Below are 26,438 nucleotides of genomic sequence, written 5' to 3' on the forward strand. Positions count from 1 at the left end.
TTCTCTTGCGTGAGTTTTACAAAATGAATGTTTTGTTTTGTTTTGTTTTTTAATGCAATCACTCAGTCAATGGAGCCACTTTGCCAAGTCTTGGACTGTGAACAGAGGCGTGTGGAAAACAGGGGACACAGGTCCCTGTCCATCAGCAAAAGGGGTGGCAGAGCCCCATTCTGAGAAGTTCTTTTCCCTCCTCTTTCAGTTGGAACATGTTCATTGATTCAAATATTAAGTGTTTCAGCAACAGAATAAATTCAGTAAAGAAAAAAGAAAAAATCAATTTCGTATAGATCTCCATATTCAATTCCGCTGAGAAGCCTGTGGAGGTATGGGCATGGATTAAGTGCATTTAAACCAAAAAGGGAGCACATCTCATCCCTAGAGTGTAGATCCTACAATGAAACAGGCAAACAGTCTATCGCCCACCCTGGAAGCTCATGACCTTTCTTCCATCTTCACGTGCATCTAGTCACTTGAGTGAAAAGATCACACTTCATAACTATTGCTGGTTACACCCAAGACACTTGAAAATGACAAAGCCATTAGAGTCTGCCGTCAGGAGACAGTTTTATCAGTTCCCTCTTTCCAAGCCTTTAGCCAACTAAAGTTTATTACTAAATTTGTGTAAGCTTTTCCTAGTAACTAATGTCCAGGTGAATTTACAGGAGAAACATCATTAATGCAGTTATTTAATAACCAGATGGAGAATACTTATAAAGTGACATTTTACACAGATAGCCATACCTCTCTTTCTGCTGCTACCCCTAAATGAAATTTCTATAAACCAGGAGTGATTTATTCCCTTGCAAAATTACCCCACTCCCTCTGCTTGTCCCCCTTTTCCTAATTTTAGCCATTTTTCTCTTTATTTCCCCAGATGGCGAGTGAGAAGTGAAGAGTAGGGAAACTCAGAATTGATCAACATTCCAGGATTTTACTGACACTTCAGAAACCCTGGACTGAGCAGTTTGGATCACTGAAAGAGTCATAAAAGTTCCACATATCCATTTGCCTAGTTCTGTTCTGCTGTTTACACAAGTTTTCCAGTAATTATAATGAGTGCATATAGCTCACTCAGCAATTTAAATGGAAATTTGTCATAAATGCATCAAACTGATGTTAGCTGTGATTGTTCAGTCAATTATTTGCCATTCTAAGCCCCTGTCATCAACATGGCTGCAAATAATCAAAAGTTGGCTAGACGCACACAATGGCAGCGTTTCTACTGATGAGGACACACATGGCCCACTTCCTGTTCCAGTCTGGCAGGATATCCTCAAGAGACATCCGAAACTCCATATATCCATCTCTGGGGCCCTGTACTTACCATGGGCATAATTTAGAAACAAAGCAGTACAAGAAATGATGTTTCCACTGTGAGGACTCAAGTGACTAAGTTTCTCCCTCAGATGAATAACTGTGAATGTCAAGGCTCTATAAAACGGCCACTTCTCCTTTGGAAAGACCGTCTCCACAAGAAAAACCCATGATTCACATTTTCCACATGCACATTCCTTCAGAATCTGATTGGACTGGAATAAAATAAAGCATTTGCAGGAAATGCTTTGATTACATCTGAATGACAATACTCTTTAGAGTTCTTGTGTGACAAGATATTATGGAAGAACACGATAAGTAAAGGCTTACGTTCCACGAAAAATTAATATAAATACTAACATGAAAGTATACAGTGTGGTAAATTAGGGCAGAATAGCTACTGATGATACAAAAGTCCATTTGTCATGGAGGCAGTAGGACGGTAAGCTCTCTCTTGTCAACTGTTTCAAAAGCAGTGAGTTTTTCTTCTCCCCTCTGTCAGGGATGCCATGCACTCCATGACAAAGGTGCTTTGATCTTCCCCTATTAAATACATCTTGTGTGGACCTAGCCTGAACTTGGTAAGAAAAAAAAAAAATCATTTCTATGCAACGGAGGAGTACCGTATGTCTCTAAGATTATTCATTACCTTTCAAAACTAAAGCTATTGGTGAAGTTTTTTGTGTCACACATACATGAAAGAACCCCCTAGGCTGCTTACTTAAAGTATTCCTGCTTTTTTCTTCCTGCCTCAGATCCGATGGGGAACCCAAGTGAAGAAGGCAATGAATTAGACGTTGCAACTGACAGGTAAAAAAAAAAAAAGACTTACAAGATGATGGAAATGAAAGCATCCATACCTGAGTTGGAGGGTTTAGACACTCTTCCCTTAGGAACTGGGAGTAACAATAATTCCAAGGATTGTGGCGGAGGTGGCGGCGGGGTCACTTTGTCTTGCTTCTTCTCTGAAGGCGGTGGCGGGAGAGGGTCCTCAGGCACCAGTGATGATTTCTCAGCCAGAAGGGTCCCGGCAGCCCTTGCTGCGACCTCTTTCAGAAGGGCCGCCGAGGAGGTCATGGAAGCCAGGGAAAGGAAAGAGCTGGCCGGGGGCGGGTGTTCCTGGCCAGGAGTCAAGCTTCTCTCGCTGACTTTCTTGGATAAAGCTGCCAAGGTGGAGCTGGCAGACTGGGAGCTGAAAGGGGAGGAAAAGGACTCAAATCGCATGGTCTCCTCCGTCCTGGTCAGCGATTTGTCCTGCAGGACAGCATTGGCTGCAGCTTTCAGTTTGAGGATGGCTGAATCCGGGGACAAGCCGCAGGTGGTGGTTGAGTTTGGCAACCACTTACCTTGATTCCATATGAAACGGTTACTTGGAGTGTATTGGTCATTCTGTTCCTGCTTCTCTGCCAACTTCCTGGCCAGCACGCTGAGCTGTTGGGCATGGTGGGACGGTGGGGAAAAGGAGAGATTCGAGCCGACGTTGACAGGGGACTCCACCCTGCCGTTGGCCGTGGCCGTGGCATCGAGTTTGAGGGACCCGGCCTCTAGCAGCCGCCTCAAGTTGCTGCTCAAGGGCTTGGTGGAGCCCACGGGATCGTCATCACACAAAGAAGACACGCCGGGGGAGAGGTGATCCGGACACTGCAGTGGGTCTCGCAGGACCTCACCGTCAAGGGCCACCAGCTCCAACGTGTGACTGCTGGGGGTCCCGCTTCCCAAGGAGGTGTCGGGGGAAGTGGACTGCTCCTGGATCCGGTCCTCCAGGGACAGCTTATAGTTCTCCTGGACTTCTCCATAGGATGCTTCCGACGGCGTCTCTGAAGAGTTCCCATACCAGTGTTCTCCTTCACTGAGTTCTCCCTCCGCCTCGTCCTGCCTACTAATATCTGGGGGAATTAAGAAGATCAGGTTTACTCCCAAAGCGAGCAACAAGCAAGCCTGAAGACACTCACACGGAGTCGTGGACATGCTTCCTCTGCCCTTCCACCCACGAACCACACGAAAGACAGACACAATTTTAGAGCACGTCAGGTGCTGGGTCAGACCGTCTCGGCCTAAGCCTGAAAGGATGCTGAACAGGCCAAGGTAAAAACACACCCACCTTCTACATGTGTTCATCGTTCTCATAATTATTCCAGATAAAGTGAAATGGAAACGGAGGAAAGAGAAAAATGGATCTGGTAAAGAAGAAACCGCTGCTTTCAATGATGGGGGAAATGGGAAGAAGCTTGTACCCTGGTGAAAAATCCCAGCATGACATCTTTAGGATTGCGTGGGAATGAAAGAGGCAGACTGGCAGAAGGAGAAACACAGTGTGATGAGACCCAAGGCAGTGGGAAGCCGCTTCTCCACTTTCTAACTACGAATCACTTCGCTGGCTTGATACAGTAAAATGCAATTAACTTTAAGTTGATCAAATCATGTAAATAAAAACCTGCCTATTAGCTATTATACCAACTTCACATAGTTGTTCTGAAGCCTCCATCATAATAAACATGTGACCATGTTTTGAAAACAGTCAAGTACTATATAAAGATGAGATCTCATTAGCAAACACTATTCACATTCCTGATTTCTTAAAAGGGACAATCTCTCCCTGATTTCTTAAAGGGACAACGCATGCTGCTTGTTTGAGATGCCAACTCCCGACTCGCCTGCCCTCTCAACATGGACAGTGATTAGTAATTTGTTCCCTCACTCCACCCAGAGTCCCCTTTCGTTATTCTTCTATCCATTAGTTTATCTGTCCACCTGTCCACCCTTACTGCTCTCACTGGCCCCCGGCACCGGTCACTTGGGACTCTTTGCCGTTCCAGGAGCACAGGTGAGCTCTGCCACTTTTCTGCCTTTGCTCAAAATATGCCTTTGATCTGGAATGTCTTTCCCCAGAAAACCCGACGGTCCAACTCTGCCCATCCTTCAACAGCCACCTCAAAGGATTCTTCCTCATGATTCTGCCTAGAACTCTCAGTCAGCATTAGTCTCTCCTTCTCATTCATTCACTCACTCATTCAACAAATAATGAGGGAGTGCCTGCTGCATGTCAGGCGTTGTTCTAGATTGTTCTAGACTGAACAATGTTGAACTAAACAAAGATCCTGCCTTCTTGGAGCTTACATTCTAGTGGAGAAAGACAGATGTTAAACAAAATGAATAAATGAGTAAATCCTACAGTAAGCCAGAGGGTGGTAAGTGTTATGGGAAAAGATACAGAGCAGAACAAGGAGGGTTGGAGGTAAGGGGCAGGAGGTGAGTTGTCGTGTTAAATAAGGTAGTTGGGGTGAGGCTTCACTGAGGCGGTGGTGACATTTGAGCAAAGACTTGAAAGACGCCAGCAGCTGGTCAGGCAGCCATCTCTGGGAGAGGGGCCCAGGCAGAGGGGGTCACTGTAAACGCCCTGATGTGGGAACTTGCCTGGTATGTGCATGGACCAGCAAGGAAGCCAGCGTGGGGAGAGTGGAGTGAGTGAGTGAGTGTCAGAGCAGTAGGATAGAAAGAGAAATAATGAGAGAGAGAGAGACAGAGACAGAGACACACAGAGAGAGAGAGAGAGAGAGAGAGAGTGTGTGTAAGTTATAAAGGAGGGAGGCCATGCCTATCAATCAGTAGGACATTGTAAACAACTGAAAGGTCTTTTGCATCTGGTGCAACTGGGAACCACTGGAGGGGGAGGGGCAGGGCAGTGACATGCTGTGACTCAGGTTTTCAAAGGTTTGTTCTGGCCGCATGTGGAAGAGAGCGCAGGTACAAGGTGGGAACGGGGAGGCCAGCTCAAGGTGATCCCAGGTGGGGAGAAGTAGCCGTATTCTGTGCATATTTTGAATGCAGACCCAACACTCCCATTTTTAAAATATTGGTGTTATATTACTCTAAATGAACTGTCTGCTACGGACCTATCTTCTAAAAAATTAAGGGGTGGTGTTCCTTGAAGGCGGGGATTTTCTTATTATGTACAGATCCCACCTATGCCTAGCACAGTGCCTGGTCCCTAGCAGAGTTCCGTGAAGGTTTAGGGATCGAGGCAAAATGCCCCACTGTGCCAAGCTTTGCTGTATAACATGCTGTTTCCTTTCCCAATAGAAATAGCTGCAACTACAAGCTAATACACTGATCTTCCCCTGCTCTTTAGAGGAGAAATGTCACAAATGACAAATTCTCTTTCACTAAGTTAAAGTTCTGCAACTCCTTCCTGAGATTCCTTATTAAGTTATCAAGAAGATATAAAATATCAAATGGAATTTGCTGGAAAAAAGCAGACAAAATTGAGTTTTCTCTGTTAAGAACAGTCCGGCTCCTTGTGATTTGCCACATTTCCTTCTTCCCATTTGATTTCAACATTTTTTATCTTTCCTGGAAGCGGCGGGACACAGAACGACCCATCTCCCCCACGGCTTCTCGTAGGGACGCTTTTACCAAACAGTCAACATCCATTTCAACAACAGGGCTAATTTTACGTTCCTTTGGCAAAGCCCCTGTCTTGATTTCCGATTAAATACCTCATCCTTCATAAAAATCACATGGGAACCATCTTATAAATAGTAAGAGAGCTAAAAGATTTAAACATCACTCCAGTAAGAATCGTTGAAGATCTTGTTCAAGGATCTCTCCTTTGATCTTTATTAACACTCACTATATGAACTAACATAGGAAAATGTATGTTTCAAAAGGCAATACTTGTAGATTACGTTTTTTGTCAAACTAGAGTAGCTACAGATGGTCAAGACTGGTCCAGAACTTTGTAGTATGAGGCAATTAACAAGGTACAGAAAATCGGGGTTTTGAGAACCACAAAGAATTACAACCACATCCGTGTCCAGTCTTGTCATTTTACTGAGACTATTAAATACTGTAAAGGTTACCTGGTTGCATCAAAGGCACACAGCTAACCTACTGCTAACACTGGAACCCAAAACCCAAATCTCTCAACACCCGGCCCAAGGCTCCTTTTCAAAGCCCCTGCCAGATGCCCTCTGAATAGCAACTTCTAGAAAGCTCTGAGCAGCTGTCCTCCCACCCCCAGCCAGCTATCCTTCCACCCTCTGGAAACAGAAATCAGCAAGAGAATTCTCAGTGATAAGGACTGTATTTACTCTTTATTTTAAGATAAACCATTAAGAGGTAAATATCCATTATTCCTATACTCTGATCTCTCCATTCCCTCTCTGCCTCTTCTCTGTTGCTGTCGTCAAAAATTGACTTCGAACGCCTGAAGAATTCAACACATCTATTGGCAAAGCCCCAAAGGCAAAGTTTAATTTCCTGCCCCCTCCAGACCCTAACTGAGTAAGAATATTCCCCCTCCAAACGTGCTGAAGCCAGTGAGTGGGTCAAAAACTAAAGAATTCAGGCTCTAATCCCATCAAGCAGTGATAAGGAGATCCAAACGTTCAAGAGTGTTAAAAAAACAACAACAAGGACCTACTGTATAGCACAGGGAGCTCTGCTCAATGTTATGTGGCAGCCTGGATAGGAGGGGAGTTTGGGGGAGAATGGATACCTGTATACGTATGGCTGAGTCCCTCTGCTGTGCACCTGAAACTATCACAGCATTGTTAATCAGCTTTACTCCAACATAAACTAAAAAGTAAAAAAAAAAAAAAAAAAAAAGAGTGATACAAACAGTTGATATCCACTTTTAAAGCAACTTCCTCAACCTCACCAAAACACAGCTCAGAAAAAGCAAACAATCAAACAAAGCATTTCTTAAACAGACCAATTTATGTCCTTTAAAACCCCGGGATATTTCTTAACCATTCATTTCTCCCTGCTTTGCAGACACGCTCACTGAGATACATACACTCTCTTGTGCACTGCAAGGAAACTCGGCTACCTAAAGAATATTTTAAAACTCGTAATATCTATTAATCACTTTTCCAAAAATGCTGCTCCTGAAATCGAGGTTATTCAAGTAATAAACCAGCAAACAATTGTAAGGCATGACCTAGAAGAAGCCAGACCAGAGACCCGAGGAGAAACATCTCCGAAATTATTCTGTCATCACCTGAGTTCAAGCAAAAGGTGGGAGATGCACGCAGAGAAATGAATGCAAGAGAAGTTGGGACCTGCAGAGGTTTAGAGAAAAATCCTGACAGGCTTCGATAAATAGGCTTTCAGTTCATAAAACGGCGGCAACAAGGATTTTTCTCCCACAAATATTAATTTTGTTTCCCTTCTTCTGGGCTGTTGTTCTATTTTCACATTCAGTTTCATTCTCCCTGGTCCAGTTGCGGGGAGCTCCGCTTCAGCGGGGTCTGCACGGCCACCCCCTAGCCCCCCACCCCCACCCCCCGCCCCAAGCCTTTCACACCGCATGATGAGAAAAGGTTCTCTCGCTGGGATGCTCCAATAGCATTCCTGCAATCTAGGGGATTAATCTGCCGGACATCACGAACTTCAGAACAAGTGAGGCTTGACTTTTGACGCTCTTTCCCAACCTGAGGCTCCCCCCACGCACACACCCCATCCCCCAGCCCCACCCGGGGCCGCGAGGCTGTTCTGTTTCCTGGTCTGTCACCAGCAGGGAACAGTGGCACGTAATCACAGGGCAGCGTACAGGCCACTCTCCTGCAGACGCTCCCCGCACATCCAGCCTCCACCGTGGATCTCACAGCTCTCCTGACTGAGGCTCCTGGGGAAGCCTCCGAACTGCCCGTGTAAATAACTCCCTCCTAGATCCATTATTTTTAACCTCCAGAACAGGAAGCTATTTCCATTGCTATGTCTCTGACAGCCAGGTTCACACTCATTCCTGTCAATTTTACACAACAGTCTGTTTGGGTGTTTTTCCCTTTAAATCAGAAACTCGAAGAATTAAGAATAGAAACGGTGCAATTACAGAATGAGATTATGCTGAATACATTTTGTTTCCATGTGGCAAATACTTCTCCTTTGGGGAAAACAAAACCAAATTTCACTACCTAACACATTTATTTACAATTCAGTCCTCAAGCTGAGAAACTGGGGAACTTGAGAGCCACAACTCTCGCTGCATTTTTTTCAACTCACTTCCCTTTCAGTTGACAATTTTAATCAGATGCATTTAATTGGACTGATAGTCAACTCAGAAGGTCCTCATTCAGAAAGATCGGTAGGAGAGAGAAAAAAATATATAAGGAGTCGCCTATTAATTTTCACGCCTTTTGGCTGAGGTGAAAGCAAAGTGGAGATGGAAGCCAAAAAGCCTCACTTCTAAATCTACCCACAAACCATTCCCACCAGTCGGTCCACATGAATCTCACCAGCAGGTATTGAAGAGAACGAGGATTAAGCTCTCAGGACTCGCCTGGATGGAGCTGACTCATGGTCAGTCCTCTGGCAGCCAACACCCTCTTCTTGTGACCACAGGTGTGTTCACCTGGTCCCTGACCTTCTGGTTCATTTTCATCTACAAATCTTCCATGTTTTCACTTTCTACCAGGCCACACATCACTATCACTATTATCAGTTATACCTGGAATACAAACCTTAAACCATACAACTGACTTTTCCTTGTAACTGTATACAAAAGCAGTTTGCAAAGTTTATGGAGCCGTGTACAAAAGTTATTAATAAAACCAATGCTGATAATTGGTTTAATTCAACATTTACTGAGCATTTACCATGTTCAGGGAACTGTTCTCTGCAACAGGGCGCCTCGAATTTCTAGGCCAACAGTTTGTAATCAACAGGGAAGCCAGGAATGCACAATCCTATGAAACACAATGACTAGTACCATCAAGCAAGAGTCGTGTGTGCGTAAGAGAGCAAATCATTCCAATTGCGCAGGTGGCTTTGGAAATGGACCTCAGAGGATGAAAAGGATTTCAACAGACGATGCTGGAAATTCACTCATAAGAGGGCCCACTCCTCTGCCAGCTATCAAACAGGAAACAGCCCAGTTGTGGAGTAAGCTAATATTCTGGTGACCAACGTTAGATAAACTCACCTAAGGAAAATGTTTCCAGATTCTTCACATTTTAAAAACTCACCATCTATTGATTTGATAAGGGCAGATTTGACCAACTACCTTACCCTACTCACTACTTTGGGGGTTTTTTGTTTTATTTATTTATTTACTTACTTACTTGTTTATTTATTTTTGGCTGCATTGGGTCTTCGTTGCTAGATGTGGGTTTTCTCTAGCTGTGGCAAGCGGGGGCTACTCTTTGCGGCGCACTGGCTTCTCATTGTGGTGGCTTCTCTCGCTGCGGAGCACGGGCTCTAGAGCGCAGGCTCAGTAGCTGTGGCGCACCAGCTTGGTTGCTTGGCAGCATGTGGGATCTTCCCGGACCAGGGATCGAACCCGAGTTCCCTGCATCGGCAGGCGGATTCTTAACCACTGCACCATCAGGGAAGTCCCCACTACTTTTGAAATCAAACTGTTAGGTTGTACATTCCTGGGGCAGGACTGTGATCAAGTCACTTTTGTATTTCCCCTCAAAGCCCTGCCCGTAGTAGGGGTAGGTAGTAGGGCTTCTCTGGTTGTGAATGACAACCGGGACTGCAGGAAGCCATAGGTAATATTCTTGGTCCCTACATCACGGAGAGGGACACAATGTTGCTAGCACCAGAGAGGGTGTGGAAATGAGAGGGAGGGCTCCCTCTCACTGGCCTCTAGTCTCTTCTCGGAGATTAACATCCTCCTCTCGGGCCACCTTTCCCAGGAGGCTAAAACCCTGGCCGCGCAGGTTCTGGGTTCTCACTCTCAATGACGTACCATGGGAGAAAGGTCTTTCCTCCTCTGATTGACTGCTGCAGGTCATGTGCCACTCCCTGGACCTATCGCTGAAGCTAGAGGGCAGGCTTAACAATGGCTCAATGTGGGTCACAGAAGAAACGAGAGGAAAGAGGCACCAGGAGGACAAACGCAGTGACCTCTCTAATGTTTCATAAAGGTTTAGTATGCTGCACGTCAGGCGGTTTGGAACCCGTTTTGTGATTCTGAGCATAAACTATATCCTCCTTTAGGCCGATTTACTTGCCAATTTTTCAGTTGTCCCTTTGTAGCCTGAAAGCCTCAGCACATCCCCCCACACCGGTTCTGCCCTCAACGGAGAGATCTTTCAGGGGTTCGGGGCTCCAAGTCCACAGTCTGAGTGACAGGCATGGACAGGTAATCGGCTCTGCAGGGCCAAGCCGCGGAGACTGTAGTTACAGGACACCGATGCCCGGGGGCACCCATCCGCTGTCAGCGTGGCCAAGAATAAAATGTAAGAATTGCTAGTTATTTTAAACTGCCAGGGTGGAGAAGACAACCAGATCCCTGTCACCAGTCCAGCTGAGGAAAAGGTGACGTGAGGGCATGGGGAAGTGAGAGGAAGTCTGGAGAGGATAAGCGTCCGCAGACTGAGATAGCAGAGCGGCCTCCTGGGTCAAAATGAGCATTTTGCCCACAGCCGTGTTTGCAAATTGTTGTTGGAAGTGTCCACGAGGAAAACAAAGGTATCACAAATTAACACATCGCTCCTTATCTTCACAGTGAGTTCCAAACAGTATCTAAGCCAGTTTCAATATTCTCATATAAAGTGGCCAGGTCTTCCAGTGACCGAGGAACTACCCAATCTCCTCCATCAAACTGCTCATCTCAACGTGAATGGCAACTACTCCATCCCTGCAGCTGCTTAGACCAAAACGCCACAGCCAGTCTCCTCTATCCTCTTTCTCTCACCACCACCCCCCATCTAATTCATTTGTGGATTCTCTTGGTTCTACTTTCAACATACATCCCAAATTTTGCCACTTTTCACCATTACTACAACTCCCACCCTCGTATACAGCCCTGCGCCCTTTGCCTGGACTATGGAAGTAGCCTTTTTTTTTTCTTTATACGTCTTTATTGGAGTATAATTGCTTTATAATGGTGTGTTAGTTTTTGCTGTATAACAAAGTGAATCAGCTATACATATACATATATCCCCATATCCCCTCCCTCTTGGGTCTCTCTCCCACCCTCCCTATCCCACCCCTCTAGGTGGTCACAAAGCACCAAGCTGATCTCCCTGTGCTATGCAGCAGCTTCCCACCAGCCATCCATTTTACATTTGGTAGTGTATGTATGTCCATGCTACTCTCTCACTACATCCTAGCCTCCCCTTCACCCGTGTCCTCAAGTCCATTCTCAACGTCTGCATCTTTATTCCTGCCCTACCACTAGGTTCATCAGTACCATTTTTCTAGATTCCATAGATATGCTTTAGCATTCAGTATTTGTTTTTCTCTTTCTGACTTACTTCACTCTGTATGACAGACTCTAGGTCCATCTACCTCACTACAAATAACTCAATTTCGTTTCTTTTTATGGCTGAGTAATCTTCCATTGTATATATGTACCACATCTTCTTTATCCATTCGTCTGTCGATGGACATTTAGGTTGCTTCCATGTCCTGCTATTGTAAATAGAGCTGCAATAAACATTGTGGTACATGACTCTTTTTGAATTATGGTTTTCTCAGGGTATATGCCCAGTAGAGGGATTGCTGGGTCGAATGGTAGTTCTACTTTTAGTTTTTTAAGGAACCTCCATACTGTTCCTGTTCTCCATAGTGGCTGTATCAATTTACATTCCCACCAGCAGTGCAGGAGGGTTCCCTTTTCTCCACACCCTCTCCAGCATTTATTGTTTCTAGATTTTTTGACGATGGCCATTCTGACTGGTGTGAGAATTGTAGTTTTGATTTGCATTTCTCTAATGATTAGTGATATTGAGCATTTTTTCATGTGTTTGTTGGCAGTCTGTATATCTTCTTTGGAGAAATGTCTATTTAGGTCTTCCTCCCATTTTTGGATTGGGTTGTTTGTTTTTTTGATACTGAGCTGCATGAGCTGCTTGTATATTTTGGAGATTGGCAGTAGCCTTCTGACTGGTTGCCTTACTTCCAATTCTTGCCCCACTATTCTTAGCCAGCAGCCAGAGTTAAGCTTTTAAAAATATCTCCAATTCCACTACTCCATCCACAAAGCCTCCACAATGGCCTCTCACATTTCTCAGAATAAAATCCAAAACCCTTACCTTGACCTCAAGGCCCTACATAATCTGTATGCCTCTGGCTTCATCTGCTACCACTCTGCCTTGTTAATAAAGTAGGCTCCTGCCTCAGGGCCTTTGCACTTGCTATTCTCTTTGCCTGAAAGCCTTTTCCCCCCAAAAGAGCCACATGGATGATTCCCTTACTTCCTCAGGTCTCCCCTCAAACATAACTGTTTATTAGAATAGAAGTTCCATAAGGGAGAAGGCTTTGTTTTGCTTGCTGCTGTACCCTCAGCACTTAGAATGGTACTCACTGGAGCACATGTTCAAATATTTGCCACATGTATGAATGAGAAAGAAGAATGGGCTTGGGACTTCCCTGGTGGCGCAGTGGTTAAGAATCCACCTGCCAATGCAGGGGACACAGGTTCGAACCCTGGTCTGGGAAGATCCCACATGCCGTGGAGCACCTAAGCCCGTGTACCACAACTACTGAGCCTGTGCTCTAGAGCCCGTGAGCCACAACTACTGAAGCCTGCGCACCTAGAGCCCATGCTCCGCAACAAGAGAAGCCACCACAACGAGAAGCCCACGCACCACAGCGAAGACTAGCCCCCACTCACCACAACTAGAGAAAGCCCGTGAGCAGCAATGAAGACCCAACGCAGCCAAAAATAAATAAATAAATATTTTAAAAAAGAAGAAAGAATGGGCTTAATAATCAGAAAGGTAGCCCATGTCTGTACTGGAAATGAGAACTGTTTTCCAAATTACAAATGACAATTCTATTTTTCTCATGTGAGTCAAACACAGAATAGGGAAAAGAGCCTGTTTTGCAAACTTTTCCACCAGAGCCTCCCTGGTGGCCAAGAAAAGACAACAGTAGCCTAGGGAAACGTGGGACTGAAGCTGATGCCCCCCCCAGGAAGCCCCAAATTTCTTTGAGTTTTAGCTTAACATTTCAAGTGAATTCTGCACTCTATACTATGGCTGTGCTTGTCCTTACTTAATAATATGGGGGTATTTCTCACAAACCATCCAGAAACATTTATTCTCCTGGAAGGTGCACCATTTCCCTCTGGATACCCACCTGCTTTGGAGAAACATGTACCCTATTTGGAGAAGCAAGAATGTATGAAAAGTATGTAGCACACTGTCAAGAGCTCAGTAAGGGGTGGCTGTCAGTGTTACTATTATTGCTATCAGAAAACAGCACTCATCCTGGTACGCCCCACTTCAGAGAGCAAAGCAGAAGCCCAGAAGGTAACTTCCCGGGATGATACAATGGACCCGTAGGATATCAAGAACTACAACTCTATTTGTTGAAACTGAATTTTGTTATAGGTATTATTTTAGAGATGGAAAAGCCTTGGAGATGGAGTTCATAGGTCTAGCCTCTAGGCAGAGGCCTAGAGAGAGCTGGTGATATGTCCGAGGTCCCATACTGATTCACAAAAAAGACGGGACTTGAGCTCAGATGTCTCAATGCAGAGGTCAGTGCCTCTACTACTAAATCGCTAAGTGATCATCGCTGAGTGACTGAATGAATCCTAGAATGAAGCCTGGAACACTGCAGGTTCCCAATAAACATTTGTTGAACGAGTAAACAACCATGTATAAAGCACTGGAAAGGTACCTGTTTCTATATCGGGTGTTTTCATATTCACCAGCAAATTTGATTCTCAAAGTAATTTTACGTGGTAGACTGTACTCTCTTCGCTTTACAGACCAGGAAACCAAGTTTCCAAAAGGCTTACTTAATATACACACTTAGTGACAAAGCGAGGTTCAAACTCATACCTTCAGAATATGAGTAACCTGACAAAAAAGTCATATTTCAGGTAATCAAAAAGTACCGAAGTACCTTGATGTAGTCAGCATATTTTTATTTTGTTTTGATGGGATTTAAAAATGCATACATCCTCAAACAGGATGTGTGAAACATAATCACTATGTTTGTAACATGATTATTATGTTCTGAGATGTGTCTCAGAAACTCAGAAACTTTCAGCAGCTTGCCTCCATATTATATAGCCCCAAGCAATGGTATTTTAAGTTACTATTCCTACTTTAATAGTCTTTTGACTTCTTTTTTTTTTTCTGTTATGCCCTACACAGAGTCCCTTCCTTCTAAATTTGAAGCTTTTTTGTCTGCCATAACTGAAAAAACAATCACCAGGCTTATTAAAACTGTGCACACTGAAGATGAAAACCAAGTGTCATAGGTTGAATTGTATCCCCCCAAAAGACCCCCAGTACCTGTGAATGTCATCCATTTTAGAAATAGGATCTTTGTAGGTGATCAAGTTGAGATGAGGTCATTAGGGTGGGCCCTAATCCAATATGACTGGTGTCCTTACAAAAAGGGGAAATTTGCACACAGAGACAGACAAGCCATGTGAAGACTGTAGTTGTGCTGCCACAAGTCAAGAAACTACCAGAAGCTGGGAGAGAGACCCACAACAGATACTTCCCTAGCACCTTCAGAAGGAGCATGGCCCTGCTGACACCCTGATCTTGGACTTTTGGCCTCCAGAACAGTGAGACAATACATTACTTTCGTTTGACCTTCTTTTGAATCATGGGAATACACTATCTATTTGCTTTGCTTGTATTAAATTATTGCATATAATTGTCATAGGAGTTTATCGATGAAGAATAATTATTAGAAGAAATTTTTTTCTGTCATTGAAGCCATCCAATTGGTGGTACTTTGTAATGGCAGCTCTAGAAAACAAATACACTTACGTTTGAATGAAGGCCTGAGACTTTTTTCTGGGGTCATTCACCTCTGGATTCTAAACCATAGCCTCAGCTGGTACTGTAGTTTTTGTACAAGCTGGGTTTATCGCACAAAACTGACCACCCTGCCACTCAGTGTGAAGTCGCCTGAGGCTGCAGAGATTATAGACTAAAAGGTTATTTTTGCTTCTCTCTAAACTTTAGCCAAATTTCTGTCAAATGTAAGATTTTGAAAAAGACATTAAGCAAGAGAAGTCTTTTATTATTAGAGCAACTTAGAAATCTCCAAACAAACAAACAAATCTATCTATCTATCCTATCTATCTATCTATCTATCATCTATCATCTATCTATCTATCTATGTGTGTCTATATGTACTCATCACCACATATGTTGTAGCAAATTAAAAAAGAGGGGATACTTGAAAATAGAGTATGAACCCACTGGCCAGGAAGCCAATCGAGAGACCCAAACAGGACTGGTTAGTCCACAGATTGATTCCTTGATGGTTAACCCTTTCAGGCACCTCCATGTATAGAATTTGTCCCCTCAAGCAATCAGTAGTAAATTTACCATGGCTACCATGGTGTTACCAGAAAAATTGTCTGCTAAGGCTGATAAATAGGTTGATCATCTGCTTCCTTGACTTTTATTTCCTCTTGCATAAATGTTTTCATCCCAACATTACCAATAACTGTTCTAAGATGAACGATAAATTACCAAACTACTGAAATCACCAGGAAATTCTTAATAGATCAAAAAAGAACTTAATAACAACAAAAAGCCGTAATAACATAATAATGCACTCTGTAGTCTAAGAACAGCCCTCTATAGAGAGATAAATGGCTACTTAGTAAAATCTTAGCTTATACATAAAATGATACATTTCTTTGTGGGCACATTTACCAAGTGTTGACAGCAGGCACCTTGGAATGAAACATATCACAGTCATAATTGTTCTGACTGCCACAGAAAAGTTCACACAGTAAGCCCTTTATTGACTAAAAATACATGTATATCCAGAAGGAAAAGAGCCTTAGGGGATAAGAGATTTAGCAAGGGAGAGGAAATTGCTTTTTATTTAGTGATTAAATGCACATAAAACAAAAGCTGCAGAGGAAGCAGCTCCTAGCTCCCACATACTCACAAAAGGAGATGGTGCTATGGAACTGTGGGAGAATAGTTCTTTGGGTTATGCATGAGAATCCATGACACCAAAGAACACCACTCACAAGGACAACCCTAACTCAAAAGTCAACTTTAAACACTGATTTAGGCCAACAATTTTAACCTTTACTGGAACCAGGCTTTGTGCCAGGGCTGCTATCTAGGGGTCAAATGTTCTCTTATTTGTTCTCTCCCTTTCTTTTCCCTGCCCACCTTCTGGCATACACATACGAAGTCAATGATAGAAGGGCAAAAGACAGTGGATACAACAAAATCTACAAGCAACCAACAAACCAGGGCAATTCCAAGGGCCAGAATACCCTGGAGCTGGATTAAAAGCCCCTTAACAACCCGGAGTCCACCGGTTTCGTCCACTTAATTCTGTTTGAAGAATTCCAGGGGTGATTTCCTTTCTTCCCGGGCTTTCCTCAGGCATGCCCACTCAGGGTTTCACTAAGAAAACTTTGCTAAGTCTTTCATCTGAAAGAAACCTGGCACTGTTTTCTAGTTGTCTGTCACCAGGAGCAATGCTCCAGAGAAGAAAACATCCATTCCACTTCCCAACAAAGCTCAGTCCTTCTGGAAATGCATCGAGTGATAAGGCTGAGGTCAGGGAATATGTCTACTGTTGCTTCAGATGAAGGTTCAACCCCAAGGTAAGTGCTCAACAACAGTAATAAACCCCTCTGACGCACAGATGTATGGCCCCAAAATGAGCCTGGCCGTTTCCCGGGAGTGACCTCTGACATTATTCGTATGTCAGCTCCTCTCGTTGTTAAACTTTTGGGAGTCTGTAAGATGCCCCAATTCTCTATTTGAATAACCACACCACTTCTTTTTCATCTTCTAGAACTTAGAACTCTCTGCAGCCCTCTGGCTGCAATATTCTCCCACATGTTATAAGAACTTAGTTACCTAGCTTATCCTCCACCAATAACTGGTATTTGAAAAGGAGGATGAAAAGCTATAGGGCCATTTAAAGCTTTCATTTGAAAAGCTTTTTGATATAAATATTCTCAACGACTCAGGCTTTGTTTTCAATCTACGTGGTTTGAAGCTCCTTAGAAGAAAGCCAAATTCTTTTGGTATTTCCACACTAACGTCAATAGTAGTGAATCCTGTAAAGCAGGGTCAGCAATCTTTTTCTGTGAACGGCCAGACAGTAAATATTTTAGGCTTTGTGGTGCACATACGGTCTCTGTCCCATATTCTTTTTTTTTTTTTTTTTTTTTGCCATTGCTTATTTTTTTTAAACAACGCTTTAAAACGTAAAACCATTCTTAGCTCAAGGGGCTGCAGAGAAACAGGCAGAAAAATAGGTAATTTTCTTTATAGTCAAAGCAGAATGGTGCTTAAAACAATACTGGAAATTCGGACAGATGGCAACAAGTTTCATCACCATCTTCCTGATTCAGCCACTTCTGTGAGTCACTAAGGACCTTGGTGCCTCAGTTTCTTCATCTATAAGGGGGTTTAGAATAGATCAGTGATTTATAAACCATATCCTCAAAAACCCTAGGACTCCAGGGAAGGTCACGGTTGTGTGGATCCATTTATCTTTCACCTCAGCACACGGCTAACCTGCAGCCCAACTTTGATCTTATCTATACGGGAGTGCTCTCCTTAAAGACAAGGGTCCACTAATTTTTTTTCTTTTTAGTTTTAAAAACACTGCCTTAGATGATCTCGGGGATCTTCCTGGTATGCATCCTCCACGAGTCTATTATTGGATAATCGATCCTTTTCCAATCATTGTACTGAGAAATGTCAGGTAGATAGGAAATGATTTTTTTTAAATATCTTTATTGGAGTATAATTGCTTTACAGTGGTGTGTTAGTTTCTGCTTTATTACAAAGTGAATCAGCCATACATATACATATATCACCATATCTCCTCCCTCTTGCGTCTCCCTCCCACCCTCCCTACCCCACGCCTCTAGGTGGTCACAAAGCACCGAGCTGATCTCCCTGTGCTATGTGGCTGCTTCCCACTAGCTATCTATTTTACACTTGGAAGTGTTATATATGTCCATGCCACTCTCTCACTTCGTCCCAGCTTACCCTTTGCCCTCCCGTGTCCTCAAATCCATTCTCTACGTCTGCGTCTTTATTCCTGTCCTGCCCCTACGTTCTTCAGAACAATATTTTATTTTTTTTTAGATTCCATATACATGTGTGAGCACACAGTATTTGTTTTTCTCTTTCTGACTTACTTCACTCTGTAGGACAGACTCTAGGTCTATACACCTCACTACATATAACTCAATTTCATTTCTTTTTATGGCTGAGTAATATTCCATTCTATATATGTGCCACATCTTCTTTATCTATTCATCTGTTGATGGACACTTTAGGTTGCTTCCATGTCCTGGCTATTGTAAATAGAGCTGCAATGAACATTGTGGTACATGACTCTTTTTGAATTATGGTTTTATCTGGGTATATGCCCAGTAGTGGGATTGCTGGGTCATATGGTAGTTCTATTTGTAGTTTTTTAAGGAACCTCCATACTGTTCTCCATAGTGGCTGTATCAATTTACATTCCCACCAACAGTGCAAGAGGGTTCCCTTTTCTCCACACCCTCTCCAGAATTTATTGTTTGTATATTTTTTGATGATGGCTATTCTGACCAGTGTGAGGTGATACCTCATTGTAGTTTTCATTTGCATTTCTCTAATGATTAGTGATGTTGAGCATCCTTTCATGTGTTTGTTGGCCATCTGTATATCTTCTTTGGAGAAATGTCTATTTAGGTCTTCTGCCCATTTTGGATTGGGTTGTTTGTTTTTTTGATATTGAGCTGCTTGTAAATTTTGGAGATTAATCCTTTGTCAGTTGCTTCACTTGCAAATATTTTCTCCCATTCTGAAGGCTGTCTTTTCGTCTTGTTTATGGTTTCCTCTGCTGTGCAAAAACTTTTAAATTTCATTAGGTCCTATTTGTTTATTTTTGGTTTTATTTCCATTTCTCTAGGAGGTGGGTCAAAAAAGGATCTTCCTGTGATTTACATCATAGAGTGTTCTGCCTATGTTATCCTCTAAGAGTTTTACAGCCTTACATTTAGGTCTTTAATCTATTTTGAGTTTATTTTTGTGTATGGTGTTAGGGAGTGTTCTAATTTCATTCTTTTACATGTAGCTGTCCAGTTTTGCCAGCACCACTTATTGAAGAGGCTGTCTTTTCTCCATTGTATATTCTTGCCTCCTTTGTCAAAAATAAAGTGACCATATGTGCATGGGTTTACCTCTGGGCTTTCTATCCTGTACCATTGACCTATATTTCTGTTTTTGTGCCAGTACCATACTGTCTTGATTACTGTAGCTTTGTAGTATAGTCTGAAGTCCGGGCATCTGTTTCCTCCAGCTCCGTTTTTCTTTCTCAAGATTGCTTTGGCTATTCCAGATCTTTTGTGTTTCCATACAAATTGTGAAATTTTTTGTTCTAGTTCTGTGAAACATGCCAGTGGTAGTTTGATAGGGATTGCATTGAATCTGTAGATTGCTTTGGGTAGTATAGTCATTTTCACAATGTTGATTCTTCCAATCCAAGAACATGGTATATCTCTCCATCTGTTTGTGTCATCTTTAACTTCTTTCATCAGTGTCTTATAGTTTTCTGCGTACAGGTCTTTTGTCTCCTTAGGTAGGTTTATTCCTAGGTATTTTATTCTTTTTGTTGCAATGGTAAATGGGAGTGTTTCCTTAATTTCTCTTTCAGATATTTCATCATTAGTGTATAAGAATGCAAGAGATTTCTGTGCATTAATTTTGTATCCTGCTACTTTACCAAATTCATGATAGGAAATGATTTAAAACCCTATATTGAAGTATTTAAAGGAAAAGCAACAAAAACAAGAAAGAGATCTTATTCTAAGGGGCCAGATGTGCTTATTTAGATTTGTGGAAATCCACCAGATAGCCTTATCAGAGGGTTTCCAAATGCCACGCAGGCCAATGAGAGTTCACTCTTGTATCTCTCTGCTTAGGGCTCTGGGAAAAAGCAGGATGGTTTAGCAGCGGACAGAGCACTGAGCTCAGATCCGGGGACCTGGGTTCCAGGCTGAATTTGGAACTTACCAGGTATGTAACTCCTGATGTTTATTTAACAAAAACTGGACGGCCTACTAAATACCAATCCATAGACTGGATGTTATGACCACAGAGATGAACCAGACAGTTATGGGACACTCCCTCCCATTACTCAGATCCCTTGTCTGTAAAGTAGGATAATAACACCTGCTCCCTCTCCCAGGCCCCGTGGTCCTGCAGAGATGGCAAGGCTTGTGCAAACCGCCAAGCACAGACAACACTGAACTAGACAACTACAGATTCTCCTCCTTTTAAGTACATAACATATATGAAACTTCAAGAATTCACCCAGTTGATAAAATGAGGTGACAATAGGTTTTGCCTAACCAAAAAAACCACATTTCTAGAACATGAAGCAGCATGGCAAAACAGAAAGGGCACAAGCCTTGGCACCAGAAAATGCCACTCGAATCCCACTGTGCCTCCTACTAGACCCTACCAACATCTACAGGCCCACTGTCTCATGTGTAGAACAGGATATTAATACCTGCAATTTCATAGGGTCATTGTCAAGGTAAATCAGAATTATGTAAGTAAAGTATTTATATAGAGTTAGCACGTAGTGAATATAGTTTTCCCTTTCTCTCCCTCCCAGGCACCTAGAAATCTCAGATGACAGAACAGTGTATTTTAAATAGCAGAGCTTACCTCAAAATTGTTGCTATTGCTACCCAGCTCTATATCATAATCACCTCAACCAAAAAGGGCAGGAAACTTCTGGTTGTTATGACCATGGAATCCAGATGCAGAATATGCCCCGTCATCAGGAAAATCTTACAGTCTTGGCACAGATTGAGGACAGACATGGAGAGCAGCAGCCAGTAACAGAGGGGAGACTCTACAGTCTGGAATGCCACAAACTTCCAACCACAAAAGTGCTCTCTGGCACTCAGATTGTGGTACCCCCCTGTGGTGCAGGCCATGGCCCCTGTTCTTGTCGGCAAGTCTCCTCCAGAAGCACATGACTTTCTCCAGTCATCGCTAGGCCACATCCATGGGAAGGTTCGTGGCACTGTTCATCACCTCCACCCAGCCCAGTTAAACAATTCAGGCGAATCGTTTTCTCATTTCTGAGAGAGGAAGATAGCAGGAGATAGTCCCCCAAGTCCTTTCTACCCTATAACCCTTTGATTCTGTGACCCGTTCTTAACTTCTCCATTCGTTCATTCAACAATGTTGATGGAACACCTCCTATGTCTTGGATTCTGTGACCCATTCTTTCATTCATTCATGCATTCATTCACTCATTCATATATTCAATAATGTATATAGAACACCTCTTATCTTTGATTCTGTGACCTGTTCTTAACCTCTCCTTTCATTCACTTATTCAACAATATTCACTGACCACTTACTATATACCAAGTACTGTTATGTGCAAGGATGTACAAAAACGAGTAAGAAATAATCCATGCCCCAAGCTTATAGTCAATAAGGACATAGACGAATAAGCAATTATAATGTGACATGGGAGGTATTATGAGAGATCCATGGGAAACATGGGAGGGGATGCCTAATATGCCTAATTCTGGCTGGGAGGTGGGACAATGATGGGGGGAGGGGAGGCAGGGAAGGTTTCTCAGAGGACTGAGTGTTGAAGGATAAGAAGAAGGTTATCAGGCCAATCAGATGGGTTGAAGACATCCCAGAAGTAGGGAAAAGAATATGCCAAGGTAAGGAGATAGAAGCATGGCGGTCTGCAAAAGAGATCACTCGATATGACTGAAATAAGGGATATACAGGAGGGCATACAGGAGGGATATACAGGAGGGCAGAAGAAAGGGGGCTCAAAAGATGAAGCATCTTCTATACTTTGCTAAGAATAGCAAACTTTATCCTTTCAGGGAATGCCTAAAAGATCCTAAATGAGGATTATCTGGATTACATGAGTCTTTTAGAAAGTCTACAGTGTAAAGACTGGATTATACAGAGGCTGGGGTGGGGGAAGAGGAGATGAGACTGAGGCAAAAAAGATCTTAATTCTTAGGGGAGAAAATAACAACATAAATGAAAGCAGTGGTGGGGAGGGTGCGTGATGAATGCTAGAGATATTTTGGAAGTAGAATTAAAAGACTTGGTGGTCCATTTGATGTGGGAGGAAAGGAAATGGGTCGCATGTAGGATTACACCCAGGTTTCTGACTTGGGTCGGTGGGTTCATGAATGGTGGGGACAGCAGCCCAGAAAGGGATCACAAGAAGACCAGAAATCCTCCCAGCTCCCCAGGCCTGAAAATCTCAGGCATCTCCGTACGCAACAATACACTCTCCACAATAAATCATGCTGAACCCGTGGTATCCACAGGAGTTCTCCTTCTCTAAGGGGGTACCAGGAGGTCACAGGATGAACATGGACATCTTCATAGATCAACGTTTGGACATATGTATTTGTGGGGAAGAAAAGTAATTTAACTGCTAAGTTTATTTAAAACATTATTTTAAAACAACACATGTTATAGAGTAAAATGCCTATTTTCATCCAAATTTGCAGATGGAACAAAAGACTTTGAAGATACTTCAAAGAAACCTCCTAGAGGCTGAGAACCCTTGCGAGAGAAGGGTCCCCTGCCTTTGGGGTTCTTCAGTGCAAACAGCCACAAAGTGCTACATTGTAACATTATCAAGCAAAGCTGAGGAAGCAGAAACACGGAGACTTGGCATTCCCGTTCCCGTGCAGGCACCTTGGAGAGGTGGTTCTCAAAGTGTGGTCTGTGGACCCCCAGGAGTCTCTGAGACCCTCTCAGGGATCCTCAAGATCAAAACTGTTTTCATAGCAATACTAAGATATTATCTGCCCTTTTCACTCTGTTAACATTTGCGCTGATGACACAAAAGCAATGGTGGGTAAAATGCTGCCACCTTAGCTCGAATAGAGGCAGTGGCACCAAAGCATCCTAATAATCACTGCCCTCTTCACCACCACACACTCACAGTAAACACACACACACACACACACACACACACACGCACACACACAGAAAACAAAACAACCCTGCCAGTTTCACTTAAGAATGTCTTTGGTGGGGGACTTCCCTGGCGGTCCAGTGGTTAAGACTCTGAGCTTCCAATGCAGGGGGTGTGGGTTTGATCCCTGCTCATGGAACTAGGATCTCACAAGCCGTGCAGAGTGGTCAAAAAGAAAAAAATTAGGGCTTCCCTGGTGGCGCAGTGGTTGAGAGTCCGCCTGCCGATGCAGGGAACACGGGTTCGTGCCCCGGTCCGGGAAGATCCCACATGCCGCGGAGCGGCTGGGCCCGTGAGCCATGGCCGCTTAGCCTGCGCGTCCGGAGCCTGTGCTCCACAACGGGAGAGGCCACAGCAGTGAGAGGCCCGCATACCGCAAAAAAAAAAAAAAATTATATATATAAAAAAAGAGTATCTTTGATGAAGCAGCAGTAGAAATTATTAATTTTATTAAAGATTGACCCTTGAGTAAACTTTTAAAAAATATTAAATGTAATGAAATGTGTGCAAAAAGCACTTCTGCCACGACTGAAGTACGATGGCTGTATCTAGGAAAAGTACGTGTGTGATTGAGTTGGGAGCAGAACCAGCAACTTTTTTCTTGGAATATCACTTTTTTTTTTTTTTTTTGCGGTACGCGGGCCTCTCACTGCTGTGGCCTCTCCCGTTGCGGAGCACAGGCTCCGGACGCGCAGGCTCAGCGGCCATGGCTCACGGGCCCAGCCGCTCCGCGGCATGTGGGATCTTCCCGGACAGGGGCATGAACCCGTCTCCCCTGCATCGGCAGGCGGACTCTCAACCACTGCGCCACCAGGGAAGCCCTGGAATATCACTTTTAACTGACAAACTTTGCTCATTCAAATTTGGGTATGTGGCAGGCAGTTTCTTGGAAATGAATGAAGTAAGGTTGATACTTCAAGGAAAAGCTGACAGCATTTGTAGCCAACGATAAAATTCAAGCTTTCAAGCAAGAATTAAAATTTTGGAAAACCCGTACCCTACACTGTGAACTTGACAGTTTCCCAAAAGACTTTTCAAATAAGACCAGTGTTGACATTAATAAATTTTTTATACTGTATAATGAAATGTTTCAACATTTGGTAGATCTACAGAACTTAGTGAAACAATCCTTTCCAAATAACTCACGTGTGATGGTACATACATGATGATCCATTCAAACTGCAGTATAGACCAGTAGGTTTTAATGAAACTGAATACAAAAAATTCATGGAAATGGTTTCAGATTCCACATTACAATGAACTAAGCTAAGGGATAGCTTTAAGAAGCTCCCTCTTTTTGAGTCTTGGCAAAGTACCAAAGAATAGCCGTAATTATCTGAAAAGGCTATTACACATCTGTGTGAAGCCAGATTTTCTTCCTATATTCCATCCAAAACAACACGCTGCAATTGACTGAATGCAGCAGCAGATATGATCATCTTGTCAGACGTTAAAGAGATTTGTAAAATTATGAAATGATACCACTCTTCTCACTAAAGTTTTTTGGAAAAAGGTATTTTTCATAAAAATATCCTATTTATAATGAACAGATAATGGGTTATAACCATTATTTTTAACAATAAAAATATTTAATTTCTTTTTTTTTTTTTTTTTCGGTACGCGAGCCTCTCACTGTTGCGGCCTCTCCCGTTGCGGAGCACAGGCTCCGGATGCGCAGGCTCAGCGGCCATGGCTCACGGGCCTAGCCGCTCCGCAGCATGTGGGATCTTCCCGGACCGGGGCACGAACCCGTGTCCCCTGCCCCGGCAGGTGGACTCTCAACCACTGCGCCACCACGGAAGCCCTAATTTCTCAATTTTAATCTCTGTTATGCTATATAGAGATGGATACAATGCATATACACAAAAGCTCTTCGAAGTCCTCAATAACTTTTAGGAGGTCCCAAGACCAAAATATTTGAGAACCAGCGTCTTAGAGAAATTTTCACTCAGGCCAAAGAGATATATACTTGTATGCTCACAGCAGCACTCTTCTAACAGCAAAAAGTAGAAACAAACCACACACCCTGTGGTATGTTTCTACAGTACAATACTAGGGAGCAGTGAAAATGAATGCACCACGGCTAAATGCATCAACATGAATACATCGCACAAAGGTAACAGTTGGATGAAAATCCAAGGTGCGGAATGCGTGTTATTTGCCAACTTTTTAATACATTTATATTTTATAAATTTCAAAGACAAGCGAAACTAAATATGGTAAAGCTATAGAGAAAAAGCTAGAGGAATGATCAACAGAAAATTTAGGAAAATGGGAACAGGTAGCGGGAGAAATTTGCTAGCGTTGAAATCTGTTAGATTGGGCAGTAGGTTTATTAATGTTCGTTTAACCATAATGCTTCATTATAGATGTATGAATGTTAGATACATTATTTTTTGTAAATGGCACATACTTTGCAACCTCCAAAGGGAGACGCTGCATTAGAGCTTTCTTTGCCAAAGGAAACCAAAGACGTACGGAAGGGGTGGTTGGAGGAGGGGCAGGGACTAAGCCCTGGCGGAGGGTCTGCAGCACCGGCCCCAGAGAACCCCATCACTGGGGCAGGTCTCTTCTCGGGCACCTTCAGTGGTCACAGCCACTGCCATCCATCTACTTTGGTTTTTCAATAGCCCTCCCTACTTAAAAAGGCCATTTCTTCCTTCAGGCCATCATCCTCCATCTCCATCTACAGCACAATGAAAAACTACCAAATTTCACTGTTGATTTTGTGCTGTATCCAAAACACTAAACGTAACCAGCAGAATCTCTTATCACCTGGGCCAGCTCCTACTACATTTTTCCTACTTCCTATCCTTACATCACCAATATGCCCGCTCTGGCTGAACGAAGTTCCTTAGTGTCTCCTGCCTACTTCTGGTTTATTTCAACCTCTTTTGGCTAATGTTATTTCTTCTGCTTGGAACGTTCTTCTCTCGTCTCAAGATCTAAATCCATCACATCCTTGAGGATGCTTTAGGTACCAATCCTCTCCAAGAATCTTCTACCCATCACTCTTCCTCTGAGTTTCCTCAAACATTTACACACCTAATTCATATATTATTGTCTTGTACCTGTTGGCATATTGATTTGTACTTATCCTCTGTGATTGTTTCGTGTCAACATTTGAAAGAACTGTCAGCACAGACTGCATTCTAGACAACTTTTATGAGCCGGGTAAATGCTCAAAACTTTTTCTTAATGAATGAGCACCAAGTAGG

General features: G+C 43.2%; 1 protein-coding gene across 2 annotated transcripts in view; it reads right to left on the reverse strand.

Moving 5' to 3' along the window:
* Positions 1 to 26,438, reverse strand: part of ZNF827 (zinc finger protein 827) — a 180,723-nt gene that overhangs the window by 140,176 nt on the left and 14,109 nt on the right. For both annotated transcript variants that reach the window (XM_082652947.1, XM_082652946.1), the window contains exon 2: positions 2,175 to 3,200. In XM_082652947.1, the coding sequence (XP_082509073.1) occupies positions 2,175 to 3,200 (1,026 nt within the window). The remainder of the gene's footprint in view (positions 1 to 2,174; positions 3,201 to 26,438) is intronic.

The sequence above is a fragment of the Grampus griseus genome, assembly GCF_964374135.1.
Source record: "Grampus griseus genome assembly, chromosome: 4".
Taxonomy (NCBI): Eukaryota; Metazoa; Chordata; class Mammalia; order Artiodactyla; family Delphinidae; genus Grampus; species Grampus griseus.